Source organism: Sphaerodactylus townsendi, linkage group LG02 (genome assembly GCF_021028975.2).
Source record: "Sphaerodactylus townsendi isolate TG3544 linkage group LG02, MPM_Stown_v2.3, whole genome shotgun sequence".
NCBI lineage: Eukaryota > Metazoa > Chordata > Lepidosauria > Squamata > Sphaerodactylidae > Sphaerodactylus > Sphaerodactylus townsendi.
In genome coordinates, this window is record NC_059426.1 from 37514002 (window position 1) to 37532458 (window position 18457).

The 18457-nt window shown below is 45.4% G+C and overlaps 1 protein-coding gene across 3 annotated transcripts in view; it reads right to left on the reverse strand.

Moving 5' to 3' along the window:
* Positions 1-18457, reverse strand: part of TANC1 (tetratricopeptide repeat, ankyrin repeat and coiled-coil containing 1) — a 178331-nt gene that overhangs the window by 20830 nt on the left and 139044 nt on the right. For all 3 annotated transcript variants that reach the window (XM_048483589.1, XM_048483590.1, XM_048483591.1), the window contains 4 exons: positions 10312-10420; positions 9140-9262; positions 3194-3430; positions 706-891 (listed from right to left, as the gene is read on the reverse strand). In XM_048483589.1, the coding sequence (XP_048339546.1) occupies positions 706-891; positions 3194-3430; positions 9140-9262; positions 10312-10420 (655 nt within the window). The remainder of the gene's footprint in view (positions 1-705; positions 892-3193; positions 3431-9139; positions 9263-10311; positions 10421-18457) is intronic.

Below are 18457 nucleotides of genomic sequence, written 5' to 3' on the forward strand. Positions count from 1 at the left end.
GATGACTCCTTTAGAAAGATTTTTGTTGTTTCTATTGTCACACAAACAAAATTGTATTCCTGCAATATAGGAAAAAAGTGGAACCCTTTTAAACTCTGCGTGAGAAGAGTCTTAAGTTGTCACTTTCAAATTTCTTCCAACCGAAAAAGGGCTAGCTTTGAAGGAAATGCTCTTATTTTGTGGGCGTTGATTACTTTGCAACGTATAGGTGCATTTAAGCCAGGATTCCTAATAAATCAGGGTTGTGAGAACACAGATCATCGTGATACTTAAAAAAATCCCTCCTCTTTGTCGGTGGGTTCCTTAAACACTTGGGAAATTGAGGTAAGAATTCTGTATATATTTTTGTTCCTCAAAGTGGTTAAAAAAATTGATGGAGATCACTGGAATTAAAGTTGTCTGCCCCTCGAACATCAATGGTACTACCCTGTTTCCCCGAATATAAGACATCCCCTGAAAATAAGACACAGTAGAGGTTTTGCTGAAGTGCGAAATATAAGGCATCCCCCGAAAGTAAGACATAGCAAAGTTTTTCTTTGGAAGCATGCCCGATGAACAGAACACAGAAAAATAAGACATCCCCTGAAAATAAGACATAGCGCATCTTTGGGAGCAAAAATTAATATAAGACACTGTCTTATTTTCGGGGAAACACGGTACAACAATGTATGCCACTTGGTGAATTACTCTTTACATCAACTCTACCTGACAGTGTCCCATGCTTGAAGATGCCGTCAAAGCCTGCTGAAGCGCCTGCCGTTTTGTCAGTGAACTCTGCGAATGGGAAGAGGCAGTCCAATCCAAGCTCAGCAAATATTCAAGAATGTCAGAATGGCCTCTTAAAGCACTATGAACCAAAGCACATTGTCCCTTTTTGTCCAAGTGATCGATCTGTATTACGGCGAGGGATGGGGGGCAGGGAACAGAGGTACAGAAGATCAGAACACAAGACATATCACCAAATGAGTTTGAATAAACCTTGATAGAATACTTTAAATAAACATTATTGAATGTTGTAATTCTTTTTTTAAAGTGTAGGAACCATTTTTCTGTACAAGTCTCAGAAGACAGCAAAGTATTGGCAGTTCCCCAATAAAAAGTCTTAAAATGAACCTACAGCTATAATAGCTTCTCTTCATTAATTGGCCTTGTTCATACACCTTTAGAGAAATGACTACAGAAAAACTAAGAGACAGTCTACATGTTACACTGTACCACGTGAAAAGTTGCTTTACAGCCCAGATGTTTACTACACATTTTGCTGCATTATTTCTCCACTGTAGCATCTATTCATTCCCTGATGTCACAATGTTCTGAATCTCCCTGCATTAAAATCAATGAAGAGCCACCAAAAAGGGCTACTTTGGGTCAGAAACAGCCTTTGAGAGATGCTCTTAGCACACCTTCTCTGTAATGTGCACTGCAGGTCACCAGGTGATTCTTTTATAAGGTATAATCAAGTTTCTGTGCCAATGCTACAGTTCTCACATTGGTGCCAAGAAATTACTATTAGCCACTCTATGCACTGCAGGCTGATCTCACGGAGAGGGAGGGAGGGAGGGAGGGAGGGAGGGGGGAGGAGAGAGGGAGAGGGAGAGAGAGAGAGAGAGATGCTTTTTGGTTAACACCTCCCCCCAGATAAATCAGCTGATATTCATACGAGACTGTACCAATTTCTACCTGTTCCAGAATTCTCCCGAATGCATCTCAAGGTTTCAACCTTCATACATCTACATGTCCTTCATTGATCTTTCCTATTTCTTTGTCCATACTTGCATTTGAACTGCATTTATTCCTTCTCCTATTTTGTCTTGATTATTCAAATACTTAACTAAGGAAAGCTATTTCAAATTAAAGAGGCAATCAAGGAAACAGACCAGTCTTTGGTCAAAATCAGGAAGACGACCCAAAGTCAGAAGGCATTGCTGGTCTGACCATGGTGTATGATTGGGCCTATATCATATTCTAATATAAACGTTACTAATTATCAATCACATTATTCCAGAAGGCAGCAGAAATTACTTAACCGACTTTCAGGATCAGGTTTGCATTGTCTGGTGCACAGTGTGTGTTGTTTCTATCCCTACATCATACTCTAAAATCAAGGAATGTATCCCAGTGCATGCTTGGCACAGTCTATTTGTCTATCTCCCACACCTTCTGGACAAGTGGGGCTCAGCCTTACCACAATTTACCATAACCACAATTTAAATATACTTCATTAATTAAAACCATACAGTAAGATTCTAAAAGTGTCATTAAAAAAATCCTGTCAGAGGGGAAAAATTGAAAAAGGTTCTGAGATGCTGCATTCTGTATCAGTTGAAGTTTCCTGAGCAGTCTCCAAGCTCTGCCCTGAATAGAGCAGATTACAGTAGTCTAATCCGGAGATGACCTTGGCATGGATCACTGTGGCTACATCAAGGTGAGATAGATAGGCCATCAGCTGCTGGATCTGACAAAGGTGGATAAACACCACTCATTTGTGACCTCTTCCTCCATCCATGGGTAAGGAAGCATCAAGAGTCATTCCCAAACTCTTGACGGTGGATGAGGGTGTCAGTTGAAGACCGTCAAGAGCAGGAAGTTGGCACTACGATTCCAAGTTTCCCTAGCCCAGCCACAGGACCTCCTCCTTCAATGGATTTAATTTCAGTCAATTCTGCTTCCACCACTTCACTACAACCTACAAACAACTGGCCAATATCACTGGAGCAGCATCCAGCTGGCCACCAATCAACAGATAGAGAAGAAGAAGTTTGGATTTATATCCCCCCCCCCTTTCTCTCCTATAGGAGACTCAAAGGGGCTTACAATCTCCTTGCCCTTCCCTCCTCACAACAAACACCCTGTGAGGTGGGTGGAGCTGAGAGAGCTCCGAAAAGCTGTGACTAGCCCAAGGTCACCCAGCTGGCGTGTGTATTCCCCAGATAAGCCTCCACAACTCAAGCGGCAGAGATGGGAATCAAACCCGGGTCCTCCAGATCAGAGTGCACCTGCTCTTAACCTGCTACACCACTGCTTCTCCTGGATGTTACCTGCATACCCATGGTCTGAAACTCCAGACCAGCTGAGTGATGTTGAAGTCATTGTTGGAGTTTAAATGTGGTGGCACTCCAAAACTGGCTATTGGGTAGTACCCACTGCAACTTCATAAACCAAGGTGAAACAAAAAGCTGTCCTTTTAACCTACCTTTGCTCCCTTTTTACATAGTAATGAAACTATGTGCATGTGGCCAGCAGCTGCTGCACAACAAAGTGGTGTCATTCCATTCTCAGATGCACCATCAATGGAAGAACCAAATTCTAGCAGGAGGAGGACCATTTCTTCATGACCAAGGTGAGACTGAACACATAATACTGGAGCATTGTTGAGGACTTCTGTCCTGTAATTTACATTTGCACCGCCCAAAATCAGCAGACGACTCACCTAGAAAGATAAATGAAATCTAATTTGTCCCCTTCTTAAAAATTATGAGATGTACATTTCAATAATGCTGTAACCAAATTTCGTTATAACAAATTTCAAAATGACAGAACAGATGCCTTATCTCTTCAGATATGCCAGCCAATAGGGTTTAACACAGAACACTGATTACTGTTTAGCAAAAAAATAGCTACCTGTCATCACTCTCCTACCTGGAAGCCAGGAAGGTTCCCATGCTTTTATCTTTCTGCAAAATGTGTGAGAATTGTTCAGAAGAACATTTTCATAATAGAAAACAAGGCTGTATCCAGTGTAAGCAAACATTTCGGCAGTTTTCATTGCTTTGTTCCTTGGATGTGTTGCACTGTTTTAATCATGTTACTCTGAATTCCAGTTCTGTTACGTGGTAAGCCTATACTGTTTTTAGTGCATTGTCATCTAATTTTGCAAACCAGTTTCATCCACTGCTATCTGGGTGTTTGATAGTATTTTTACTGCATTGTTTTAACTGTGTGATCTTCTTGGAATCTCAGTGAGAAAGTCAGAATATATATCATATTAATAAGCAAATGTATCTGTACACAGCAATTTCACAATCCCCACCAAAGCAAGTTCATAATCAACAATCAACAATTTCATAATCAACAATTTCATAATCAACATTTTTTCAAAAAGAACTGGCATAGATAGGGTTAGTGAGACTATTTTAGGGATTGTGCTTGGGGTCAGTAAAGTAGTTAGTTGGTATGAATAGTTTAGTACTGTCCCCCCTTGTAGGTTAATTTTGTTCCCTTAGGTAGTACTGTGTTTATTCTTAGTTAGTACAGTGGGATGGCTATGGGTATATTGTGGGAAGTTTAGTCCTAGTAGTAGTTTAGTCCTATCAGAGTAGTGTTAATAGTTCAATCCTATCAGAGTAATGTAAATTGATTGATACATTGGTAAATGTACTGTTTTAAATGCATTGATTTATTGTAAATGTATTGACTGTCAATGTATTGATTTTTCATACGCTAATATATTGTTATTGTATTATTGTTAATATATTGATTTGCTGTATTGCTACGGTAGGCATTTCATATTGATGTTCTGATGTATTGTTTTAGCGCTGCTGCTGTTGTTTAAATCGCCATCTGAATATTTTGGGTTTATTTCTAGTTCTTCATGTACATGTTATTGTTATTATTGATTATTCTATTATATTGCACTGTTTTATCATGTTGTTAGCCGCCCTAAGCCCTTTGGGGATAGGGTGGGGTATAAATTAAAATTGCAATGAAACTAAACAACTGCCAGGCTATTATCACAGTCTACTGGCACATATCGCAACTGTTGTGGCAACACCACAAACAGATACAACATTTCAAAGTTTATCATAGAGCATGTATTTCAGTTGGTGATGGGAACAAGAGGGATAAATCAAACACACATAGTTTTGCTTCTGTTTTCCTAAATAGTATTTTAAGTGCAACAGAGACAGAAAGATGGGTGCTAGCCTCAATTTTTTAGCAGTGTTTGAAAACAATTTTGTTACTGAGTTCCATGTATCAGATTTACACCTTGTTGTGCCAATATGAGCCTTCCCTACTGTCAGTTCTAGAGTAACTTTACACACACACACACAATTGCAGCCGCTTGCTGAAGGGCTCCATAAATTCTGAGGCTAATATAAGCTAAACTGGCAGTATAGAAACTTGCTGTAAATGGACATAATCAAATTCAAACATTTTATTACATCTAACACAAGCATTTACTATAGAAATGGTTTGCAATTGATAGTCCTTTTAGAAAGACAGGTTATCCTCATTGCTTTGTTTGGTAGAAAGACTCTTGCCAAACATAATATGTGGCCCTACTAAGTCAGAAGTACTAGCCAACCATGCCAAAAACGTCTGCAAAACATGCACAGCAAAACAACACTACACAAAGAACAGATTAAACCTATTAATAAACTAGTTACTGTTCAACAATTTTAGTAAACTGTAATTCACTGTGAAGCTTTCTTCACCACCAAAAACACTATTAAAATGGTTATTTGCTAAGGGGCTGTCAAATCAATACTGATTTAGTTGTGCAGCAAATAAAACATTGATAAAGCTGCATACACCCAGTTCTAACAAGTTAATATACTTAAATGGAACAAAATGCAAAGCACCAACCATTGGACAATATAGATAAAGCATATCAAATACACGCATTAAGAACCCAATCAATTTAATCTGTTGAAATGTTGCAAGAAACAGCAGGTATGAGGTAATAGTTCTTTAACTTCCATGACACTCTTTAGTACAATATTAATAGGTTATAGTCAGAAATTGTTACACTTTAAAGACAGACATTGTGGGATGGATTTAAGGTTGCCAATTTTGGATTGGAAAATTGATGGAGATTTGGAAGCTGTGCCAGGAGTGGAACCTTGTACCAACCAAGCTACAATAATGGACATTTCGAGAGGCAAAGGAATAAACTAATTGCAGAGCGTTGTCCTCCCTGATTATAACCATTATTGTACACTGAAAAACCCTGACCTGCCTTTAAAAGCTGTGAAGTTTAACGAGGCCAGTTAATTATCTAGAATCTGGCTAGCTGTTATATTTGTATTTAGATTATATTGCCGTGCCGTTCTAACTTGTGTAAGTGTATATATATAGGAGTTATATATATATTTTTAATAGGAGTAATATATATTATATATATAGGAGTAATATATATATATATATATAATATAATATTATATATTATACACACACACACACACACACACACACACACACACACACACACACACACATATATTTTGGAGTAATATATATATTACTCCAATGGGAGTAATATTACTCCAATGGGAGAATGTAAACAATTTTTCCAAAACATTTTGTTACTGTTTGTAAAATTATAAAATTATTTTGGTTACTTATAAGTAAATTGCTACTCCAGTGGGAGAACTAATTTTTGAAGTCATAATTGTAGCCTGGTTAGTACAAGTTTTCTTCATTTTCACTTTGGTGTGTACCTTCCCCTTTTGCATAGCATGGAGGAGTGGAATCTTAGCAGGGTATAACGCCATGGAGTTCACTCTCCACAGGAGTTATTTATCCAGAGGAAGACATTCCAAGAAATCTCCAGGCTCTACTGGCAGCTGGCACTCGAGATGGAGCATATAATCATTTCTACTTGATCTTCAATTCCCATCCTGAGTGCCTGTTGTTCACAATCCTGGCATAGCCTGGTAGGCCATCATAAAATCTGGCAGGATCCAATCCATTGTTTGAAAGTCTCAGAATTGCTCCACTTTCCTAAGTATGGCCAAAACATCAGGGGATGGAACTGAGCTACCAATCCTATCATTCAATAATTTGCTTCACTGTCAAATCACAGTTATCAGTGCCGTGTTCTCTCTAACAAATCTGCAAAGGGCCACCACACCTTCTTAACTTTTTCAGGCAGGGAAACCACTGTCTGACTTGGCTAGACAAATATTTCCCACCTTTTACCTTCAAGGATTGAGGTGCTTCAGAAATATGGTGACGTGTGGTAAGATATAAGCACTTTCCCTCAGTCCTGTAATTGACCCAGAAGTTGAAGTATGTCTGTTGACTTAAACTCTTTCTAGGCCAGGGGTGGGCAATAATTTTTTCCATGGGGCCACATAAGAAACAGAAAATATTGTGGAGGGCCGGGCCAAAAGGCAGGGGGGAGAGGCGCTTTTGAAAGCCCCGCAGAAGCCGGCAGCCAAGGCAACCGGCTTCTGCGGGGCTTTCAAAGGCGCCTCGCTCCCCAGCAAGGCAGGGGGGCCAGTCAGGATCATCCGGCGGGCCGGATGTGGCCCGCGGGCCGTATAATGCCCAGGTCTGTTCTAGGCAAACCCCTCAATAAGGCACACAAAATAAGAATACTGAGGGAGGTTTTGCACTTAAACAGAATAAAAGGTTTATTAACAGAGAGGATGGGAATGGGCTTGGAGAGATGGAATAGATAAGAATAGAGATGGAATAACTTGGGAGAGATGGAATAGAGGCAAATAAAGTCAGGAGAAACACACACACACACAAGAACTTAGCACAGAGATTCAGTATTTGGTTTTTCCAGCACAGACTTAGTAAAACAGAAAATGGCAATGGGTGTTAAAGTACACAAATCCCACATATTATTGTTCACCGCCCTGAGCCCTTCGAGGGAGGGCAGTCTAAAAGTTAAATAAATAAATAATTCATTCCAACGTTTTTCTTCCAATCTCCTCCAAATCCATCTTGCAGTCCACTCTTAGGCAGCCAGCTGGCTTGCTTTAAAGACATCAAATTCTTTGCAGAGCAAGATAAGGGCTTCCCTTCAGTCACATGTTCCATTTCATAACAAACAAACACACACACACACACACACACACACACACACACACAAAAGTATCTCTACCCTGCTTTAAAGGTGAATGGTCATGCTTAAGGGCTGCTTTTAGAAAAGAAGAGGCGTGTTCTTCCTCCTACCCTCTTGTTTACATTTTAATTTTATACTATTAGAAAGGTAGATTGGCTTTATTTTGCAAAGTTTACAGGCTGCCAATCACTAAGGAGTTCAGCTGAAGACAAAATCCTTTTGTTCTCCCCCCTCCCCAAAGAAGAAAACACCAGCCCTTCCATCCTTAAAGACAGTACAAGTCTTTGTTTCTTTCCCCAGACATTGGTGAGTTTGTGTGAGCACGTATTCACAGACACAGAGTAGACTTTAGCCAAGACACCTTTCGTCTCTGTTCCCACTCCCATCAACTTCTACCACATTTCCACTGATTAAATTTGCCCACTTCTGCCACCAAACTCACACTCAGGAGCAGGAACAGCTCTTGGTTTGGGCAGAGAGTTAGCTCTCTCCTAGGCCGCTTCCGCATGGCCACCCTGGGGTCCCGGGAACGGTCCCGGGAACGACAGGGAAGATGGCGCCGTGGAGCACTGTCGTCCGATCGACGTATCTTCCCTGCAACCATCCGGCGTGTCGCCGAGGCCAGGGGACACGCCCCCTGCCCTGCGCGACCACTTCGGAGTCGCAGGGGCAGGGGGGGCATGTCCTCAGGCCTCGGCGACGCGCCGGACGGTCGCAGGGAAGGTAAGTCAATAGGGAAAGGGGGGAGGGATGGCGCCTTCCAGCTGCTGCCGTCGGCATGCCAGCGGTTGGAAGCCGCCATTCTCCAAAAACCTCGCTCGGGGAGCGAGGTGGGAAAATGGAGGCTTCACACCGCTGGGGAGGAGCGAGGGTGGTGCGGCTGTGAAGCAGCTGCGCCCCCCATGCGAACAGCTCCCTAGGGACGGCGTTTTTGTCGTCCCTAGGGCGCTGTATACGGCCCGTGCAGAAAGGGTCCTAGATATAATGCTTGTAATGCAATTGGGGAAAATGCTTTGTACCAGAAACATCACTTATGAAATCCGCTGCTAAGGGTCCTGGGTTGGCTGGTGCACCAGCCTGGCATATGCATGCAGAGTCTGCCTTCCTCCATACTCTCCTGATGACAACAGAAACTTAAACGTTATCACGGGAAAATAGCTACTGAAAGCAGACAGTATACTGCTGCCAGAATAATAGCCAGATCTGGCCAAGTTTATTTTTGTTTGAAAAAAATCAGAGGAAATTTCATCAGGATCAATTAGCCTCCCAATATTAAACCATGCAATTCAGCTCATTAAAAAAAAAGTTAGGTAAATGCACATTGCATTTTTACTCACTCACCTTCACATTAGGAGTATAGAGATTTCGCAAAGATGCAAGGGCTGCTGACAAACCATCGGTGCTGTAGCCAACCCATAAGGCCTGAAGATTACTGGAAGAAATCCCAGTCCTCTTACTCAGTCCCTAGGAGACGACAAAGGGTGATAACAAAAGGTGAGACTACAAAATGTCTCTCAAAAGAAAAACTTAGTGTCCAAAGAAAAACTGTAGTAAATTCTTCTTTGAAGGTTACAAAGCCATGTACAAGAGAAAAATATCATTGTTTTTCAGCAGGAAAATGCTTGTTTGTACAAGAATTAATAACTGTGTTAAAGTTTTGAAGTAATTTACAACAAATTTACAACAAACAGGTAAGATTGTGTTAATCAGAAATCAATGGTTATCTTCTAGTGAATCAGTTACTAGCCCATAATCATCTAGATTTGTATTTAGAGGTCATGTAATTCTTTTCACTGGTGTTTTCTGGAGTCTGAATACTTCCAGGGTTTGCACACATGTTAATAAATAGCTGAAGTAATTTTGTACAGTCTGTAAAACCTCAAATTCTGCATTTTCTGAACCTAAGTTTCTGAGTTGCGGGGAAAGTAGAAAAGATATAGAAGATGTAATTGTATTATGGCTATGTGAGACAGGCTGGTCTGGGGGGGGGGGGGGGGGCCAATGCCCCCAGCTGTACTAGACCAGGAAGGGCCCTGCCATTTACACTGTCACCCTTCAAAAGCAGGGCAGAAAGAAAGGTGATTTGCTGAAGTAGCTCTGCTTTATTTTTGCATCAAGGGTTACAATGTCGCCTGGGAAAGATCAGAAAGTAGTTTCTGGAGTATCTTCCACTCCAAACCGTGACTACTCCAGCATCTGCCGTGTTGTCTTTTTCAGATCCTGCCCTGGCATACAACAGACCCGAACCCAGCAAAGTCTCTTAAGCACCCTAGCTTGACCAAAGGCATATTCCTGCATAGTGGGAAGCACACCCCAGCCCAACCAGCTCTGTTCTAGTCACCCCATATGTGGCCACACAGGCTTTTTCTTTCAAACTCCTGGTTCCTTTTCCAGGGATGGCTTCTAGCTGCCCCGGCTCTTCAGAAAAGTGGATGCCTCTTGCCTCAGACAGGCTTATTTCCAAATAAGCGTACAAAAAACCCCTGAAAACAAAATAAAATGTAGAGTTCTACCTTGAAAATATGAGCTTTCAGAATGTGATGCCCAAGTTCCATCGTTTGCTGACGGTTAAGCTTTCCTTCCTGCCGCGAGAACATGAACGCCAGGAGAGCGTGTCCATTCCTAATGGCGGAAACAGAGTTACAGAACAGGGAACATTATAAATAGGGTACTAATCAATGTTCTGGCCTCTCATTTGTCCTCTGAAAACAAGAATTGTTGTAATTCTCCTTTCTTGACCCCCACCCACCCAATATCTAATTTTTAAAGAAGTGTTTGGGTTAGGATGACAGAAGACGCTTCCAGCTAAATGTCTACAAATCTTACTGGCTTGCCTCAAGAAACACTGTCCTGGCCTGGATGACCCAAAGTAGGAAACTAGGTAGGGTCAGCCCTGGTTAGTTCATAGAGGGGAGACCACCAAGGAAGGTGTAAAGGATTCAACGGTGTTGATGAGAAGGGCAGCCGCCTGGCCTTGAGTACATTCCACAGCCCGGGCGAAGGGCCAACTTCTCCGGCGGAGACCTTATCTCTGCGAGGGAGATGAGACCTCTTTTCCCATGGGAATCCGGGAGGGGGATGGGGATGGACAGAGTTATAACCTGTGTTTCTGGCGGGAGATCTTATTCCTGCCACTGCGTGTACTTGAGCTTTCTAAGATGTCTGAATAAACGGTCTTTTACACCAAAGAGCCTTTTATTTCTACTTCTATGGAATTCCTTACATTGTGGCAGGAATCCTAAATCATCTATATTCCTAGTACAGTGGACCTCTGGTGCCTTGGCATGGAGAGGTTGGATGTTTCTGGGGAAGGTGCGGTAGCCCCCAAAGAGGGCTCCGACCTGTCCCTTCTGGATCTGGAGGAACCGGCGGGAGAACGGGTCTTGCTGGTGACTCTTTCCCGTCCTCGTATCAGCACGAGTCTTCCTTTACTTCGCTGGAACGAGGGACGTGAAGACGACCATGGGGACTTACATGAGTCGTTTGGGGCGCTGTCTATGGATCGAGCGCCTGTGGATCGGATATCTACCCGTTTTCGTATGGATTACAAACCTCAGATGCAACCTGTCACGGAGGAGACGGGCCTGACCACCTTTCATGCTGCAACCCAGGAGTCCATTGAACGATTCCTGGACTCGTATTTTGGTGATGCTCCCAAAGAACCACCGTGGCACAGCACTGGGGCCCGTCCGAAGACCACCGGTGACACTGGGACTATACCAGGGATTGGGAGGGGTATCCGTACCGTCTTCCGATCGGACCCCTGATCCGACGGACCAGCGGCTGCATCTGAGATGCCCGTGGAGCCACCGGTGCGCACGATGCCTCCCGTCCAGACTACGAGGAGTCCGAGAAAGCCTGCCCTCCCAGCCGGATCTGTTTCCTCTCCCATCGAAAGAGAGCTGGATGAGGAAGTGGGCCGACTGCGAGATGCCCAAGAAGCATGGGCCCGAGAACGCCAACTATGGGAAGAGGAACGGAACAGCTGCAGCAAGAGCGTGAAAACCTGCAGAGAGACCGGGAGCAGCAGCGCAAAGAAGTCCAACTCGAATTGGACCGTGCTAAGGATGCGGCTCCAACGGCAATATGCCCAGAATCTATCAGTCCATGATAAAGTCCTGGAACACTCCAAACTGAACTTACAGCGTCAACGTGAGAGTGTTCAGGCCTTGCGCACTCAAAGTGAACTTACTGCAGCTGTTCAACGGGACGAACTGGCTAAATTGGAACGCAGAGAAAGCAGCTTTGCATGCGCACCAGGATGCATTGACTCGCCAAAGGAGAGGGAGCTGGCTGCCTTGGAGAGGGAACTGAGAAAGCAGCAGACCAGGGCAACCCAAGTTGGAGTTTACGCTGTCACGGGTACAGACGGAGCCCGAGGGGCTTAGCTGCTGGAATCCAGCCACCTTCCAAGGACCGGCTCCCACCGGAACACCAGCGGCACCGGCGCTGATACCTCCACCGATTCCGGCCCCCCCTGCGCAACCGCTGCCTCAGCCCGCTCAACCTGCGCAACCGCCGCCCCTCACGAGGGCGCAAAGGGCCGTGGAAAGGGGTTACTACAGACCTCCAATACCTGCCCGTTTCGATGGGACCGCTTCCAAACTTCCCTACTTCATCTTGCAACTCGATGCCCACATGGAGGACTATGATGATTTATACCGGTCTGAGCGCGAAAAAAATACGGGACATCGGCTCAGTCCTGGATGGGGCAGCAGCCGACTGGTTTGTGACTCTTTTGAACCTGCAAGATGAAGATTCTCGCACGGTGCCCGCATTCCTCCAAGCCTTGAGGGCTCGCTTCCAAGATCCAGGTGCGGAAAATGAAGCTATCCGCACCATCAAAACTATTCAGCAAGGCAACCGCTCGTTTGCAGAATTTGCCCGTGAATTTGCGTCCGCGGCGGCTGCTCGACTCTCCAGAGTGGCCTGGGCGCAGGGAATGCGAATCCTGCTCAGATGCTGTCGACAGCCAGCTGCGGAAAACAGTGTTTTTAATTCGGGTCCCCGCACTATTGCTGATTGGATTACATTGGGATCCCAAGTGGCATCTCGCTTTGAGTACGCCGTGCCGAGGCCGCCCACGCCCGAAGCCGGCCACTGCGTCCACCAAGCCAAGCCCAGCCGCCCCTACCGAGACCACCTCCGAGCGCCGTCGTCGGCTGGGATTGTGTCTTTACTGCGGAGGTCCCGGTCACCTAGCCGCCAACTGCCCGAAAAAACAGAAGCCAACCACTCCGGCCGCACGCACCCCATCTGCCAAGCCACCGCGCAAATCTGGACCGCCCCCAACGGGCTCATCTAAGGCGGTCATCGAAGGCGACCCGGAGGAGGGGGACGCAGCAGTTTGCCTTTCTTCAGCCCCAATGGACATGGGTTCCAGACGCGGTGAGTGAAGGCAGCGCTCCCATTACAATCCAAGCGTTTCTGGCCAACCCTGCTGAGCATACTCGCATTATAGCCTCAGCCCTTGTGGATTCTGGCTGCTCCCATTGTTTAATGCGGCCCCAGGTGGCGGAGGAGCTAGGTCTAGACCAAATCCCCCTGGCTAAGCCCATACCCTTCACCCAAATGGACGGCAGTCCTCTCGGGAGCGAAGGACCGGCCCAGTTCAAAACGCAACCGGTTCTCCTCCGCTGCGCCGACCATTGGGAGAAAATTAGTTTTATTCTGGCGCCAGTGGCCAAACACTCCATAGTTCTGGGCATGCCATGGTTGTTGTTACATGAACCAAAATTCCTTTGGAAAGAAAGGATCTTGGAATTCACTGACCCTCCCTGCGGGGAACACATGAATTGGGGGAAAAACTCGACTTCTCCTGACACACACACCCCCCTGGCTTCATCAGCGATTGCTCCCGATTCCACCGGCATCCCACCGGCGTACCGAGATCTAGCCAGGGTATTTCAGGAGCAAGAATGCGATCAGTTGCCGCCCCATAGAGACACTGACTGCAAAATCGTAATACAGCCAGCTTAACTGCCCAAGGGTAGAATCTACCGATATGAGTCCCAATGAGGAGAAGGAACTGCGTGCCTTCTTAGACAAGAACCTCGCCGCGGGTTCATACCGGCGGGCTACCAAACACACACATGCTGCTCCTGTTTTGTTTGTAAAAAAGAAAGATGGGTCCTTACGGCTCTGCACAGATTACCGAGGTCTCAATGCAGTCTCCCTGTCCAATAAATACCCTTTGCCTTTGATCAAGGACCTGTTAGACGCATTGGGCAAAGGACGCATCTTTACTAAGTTGGACTTGAGAGAAGCTTACTACAGGGTCAGAATTGCTGAAGGCTATGAACACTTGACTGCATTTAACACAAAGTTTGGACAGTTTGAATACTTAATAATGCCATTCGGGTTAAGTGGGGCCCCCCGGGCTTTTATGGCCCTTATCAACGAAGTTCTCCATGATTTATTGTACAAGGGGTAGTGGTATACTTAGATGACGCTTTAATTTATTCACAAACCATGGAAGAGCATGAAGCATTGGTTCGAAGTATTGGAAACGCTTGCTCAACAACTCCCTCTTTGCCAAACTTTCCAAGTGCTGTTTCCACCAAACCTCTATTGACTATTTGGGTTACCGAATCTCGCCCGAGGGCCTACAAATGGATCCTGCTAAGATTGATGCGGTCCTCCAATGGCCGGCCCCCCACCAACCGAAAAGAACTCCAATCTTTTCTAGGTTTTGCTAATTTCTATCGTGACTTTATACCCCAATTCGCTGAACTGACTCTCCCTCTCACAGACCTCTTACGCACTAAGGGTAAAGATCCACTGTCCGCCAAGCCCGGGGCCCCCCCTTTCCTGGTCTGAAGAGTGTCAAACAGCCTTTCAGCTCTTAAAGTCTGCTTTTACCACCGAACCTATCCTAAAGCACCCTGACCCAGATCTCCCGTTTGTGGTTCACGTGGATGCCTCGGACAAAGCGCTTGGGGCAGCCCTGTTGCAGAGAAATAAAGATGATAGGCTGGTTCCGTGTGCTTATTTATCAAAGAAATTCTCCGGTGCTGAACTCAACTGGACTGTGTGGGATAAAGAGACTGCGGCCATTAAAGTAGCCCTCTCCACTTGGCGCCACTGGCTGGAGAGGCTAAACACCCCTTTCAAGTTTGGTCGGATCACAAGAACTTGGCAGCCTCTCTCCACCCCTCAAGATGTCCGCAAAACAACTTCGTTGGGCGATTTTTTTTCTCGTTTCTCTTTCCACGGTCCATTTTTTCCCCGGAAAAACCAATAAACTGGCTGATGCGCTCTCAGCTTACCCGAGGAGGGTGGAGCCGGCTTACGGGACATTCCACGCACTGTTCTCTCCCCCTCCCAATTGGGGCTGGCTGTCACCCGATCTCAGACATCCACCTCCTTCTCCGCCCATTCCCAGCCTGGTCTCTCCTTTCCTCACGGGAACTTGAGGAGGCGGGGCGACGCGAGCCTCCGGGCGGAGGAAGGCTTAATTCCCAGTTGCGCTTTGGAGAATGGCGTTTGGCGGCGGGGATTGTTGGTATGTGCCTCCCTCCCTCCGCAAGCAGGTTCTCGAGGCCTGCCACGATGCCCGCTCGGCTGGACATTTTGGTTTTCTAAAAACTCTGCATTTGGCCCGCCGTCAATTTTGGTGGCGCGCGATGCGCAGGACATTGAGACGATATTAAAGGTTGCTCTGTTTGTGCAGAAGCCAAGACTGTTCGAGGAAAGCCCCATGGTCTGTTGAAACCTCTCCCGGTGGCCTCCCGCCCCTGGGAAGTCATCTCCATGGATTTTATTACAGATTTGCCAGAAAGTCATGGCAACACGGTCTTGTGGGTGGTGGTGGACTTATTTTCTAAACAAGCCCATTTCATTCCATGTGCTTCCCATCCCCTCCGGCTCCTAAATTGGCTCGCCTGTTCATTCCAGCATATTTACCGCCTACACTCCGCCCGTTAAGGTGGTCTCCGACCGCTGCCCTCAATTCATTTCAAAGTTCTGGAAAGCTTTTCTAGGGTTGTTAGGGGCCGCGCCGGCGTTGCCGCCTCTACCACGCTCAAAGTGACGGTGAGTCGGACAGTACGAAGAGATCCCTAGAGCAGTATTTACGCTGTTACACCAACTACGACCAAGACAATTGGTGCGAAGCTCATTCCGCTTTCGGAGTAATGCCTATAACAATGCGGTTCATAGCAGTACAAAAAAAAAACCCCTTTGAAATTGTGTCTGGTCGCTCCTTCCCACCGTTGCCGCAACTACCCGCGGAAGCATTGGATCCTCCAGAGTTTCAACAGTGGATTTCATCCCTAGCCGAGGGGTGGAAATCGGTCCAGACTGCCTTACAACAGGCTAAGGACTCCCAAAAGCTGCAAGCGGATAAGCACCGCTCCGATTTCCCTCTGCGTGTGGGCGCTTGGGTGTATTTGTCTACCAAAAATCTCAGAGACGTGCATAAATTTTCCAAACTAGGCAAAAGATTCATGGGACCTTTTCAGATTACTAAAGTGATTAATGATGTCACTGCCCGATTGGATTTGCCTAACTCTCTTAGTAACATTCATCCTGTCTTCCATTCCAGTTTACTCAAGGAGGCTCCCGTTTCCGATGCCTGGCACGACCCGCCGGAGAGACCCCCACCGACTATTATTGATGGCCACAAGCATTACGAAATTGACGCCATCCTGGACTCTCGCTTTAATCGCAAACGCTTGCAATATTTAGTCTCTTGGGTGGGATATTCCTCTGGGTATAATCAATGGGTTTATTCCGAAAATATTGACGCCCCCCGCCCTTATTTCTGCTTTCCACCGCGCCTTTCCGCACAAACCTGGGGGGGAGGGGTCTTCTTTAAGGGAGGCAGAGTGTAAAGGATTCAACGGTGTTGATGAGAAGGGCAGCCGCCTGGCCTTGAGTACATTCCACAGCCCGGGCGAAGGGCCAACTTCTCCGGCGGAGACCTTATCTCTGCGAGGGAGATGAGACCTCCGTTCCCATGGGAATCCGGGAGGGGGATGGGGATGGACAGAGTTATAACCTGTGTTTCTGGCGGGAGATCTTATTCCTGCCACTGCGTGTACTTGAGCTTTCTAAGATGTCTGAATAAACGGTCTTTTACACCAAAGAGCCTTTTATTTCTACTTCTATGGAATTCCTTACAGAAGGCCAGGATCGCTTCGCAGAGGCAAACAATGGCAAACCACCTCTATTCATCTCTTGCCTTGAAAACCCTACAAGCTTGCTAGTGGTAGGCTGTGATTTGGAAACACAAGTCTGTATTGGATCCAACCCTCCCACCTTGTGTAAGCAGGAGATTTCAATCAGTCCCTTCTTCCCACTACATAACATGCCACATCTCATACCATTATTAATAATTCTCCAACCCACAGATAGCATTTCTGAACAAGCCACTAGGCTGCAGGAAGGCAAAAATTGGCCAAAATTTGTCCCATGAGTCTAACTGTACTTGTGGTTTTCTGGATGAGATCAAGTTACGGGTAGCGTAAACTAGTGTCTGACATGGCCTGTTAGGGCTACCACACAGCATATTTGAATCTGATTAAAGAGAGATGAAGATGAAGAACTGCAAGGGAGAACTGTAAGATTTTGTTAAACCACAGCCAGCATCTTACTTTACTCTCAAAACAGTAGATAGATAATAATGAAGTTCTCAGTATTTGCAAAAAAATATTTCCAGTTTTGTTGCTAACACGAATGAAAGCATTTTATCATAATCACAGAAATGTTTCTTACGTCATAAGTTAAAGCAGATTCAAAAATGTGCAATGTTTTAAAATCTAAATTAAAATGCAAATGACATAATAAGACTGTAGAGCACACTGTACATCAACGAGTGCTCCAAGAATTATGAATAGTAAACATGATTGTTGGGTGCAATTTTAAGGAGGTGGAACCAATCCATTCAGCACAACTATTGTTAAAGCGGCTGCATAGGAACAATGCTCAGTTGGTGTTGCACCCTACAAGCCATGTTACCAAGAGTTACATTAGGCCAAGGGTCTGCAACCTGTGGCTCTCCAGATGTTCGTGGACTACAATTCCCATCAGCCCCTGCCAGCATGGCCAAATGTTCATGAACATCCGGAGAGCCACAGGTTGCAGACCCCTGCTAGGCTAATCAAAGAGCTTTCACATAGTTCTTCACTCTACATTTGGTTCTCAAAACAACTCTGAGGTAGGCTAGGCTGAAAAAGCGTGTCTGACCCAATGTTACCCAGAGAGGTTTCACAGCAGAGAGGGGATCTGGCCTTGGGTCTCCTGATTCTAATTAACCCTTTGACCACTACACCACACTGGTTTTCTACCTAAACCACATCCAAAATTGCTTTGAAACAGCTATGGGGGAATTGCTATTTAAAAACAATACGCTCCAAAGACACATCAGGAACATCACATCAGTCACATGGTCTCTAACCGGTATCTCCCACCCACAAGGTTCCCGAGTGCAAGAGTTCCCACAAAGCATTAAGGAATACCTAGAGCAGTAGCTTTTAGAATCATCTCCTGTGTTTTTTACCCAGGAGAATAGCTGTAAGAAATACAAGAACCTTCAAGTAGTCAATGCACACTCCTCCTTTAATTAATTTTTGAACTGGCTCAGATTTTTTGAAAAGGTCAAAACTGTAAGCAGACCCAGAAGGGTGAATATCTGAACAGTCTTCAAATTGTATGGAT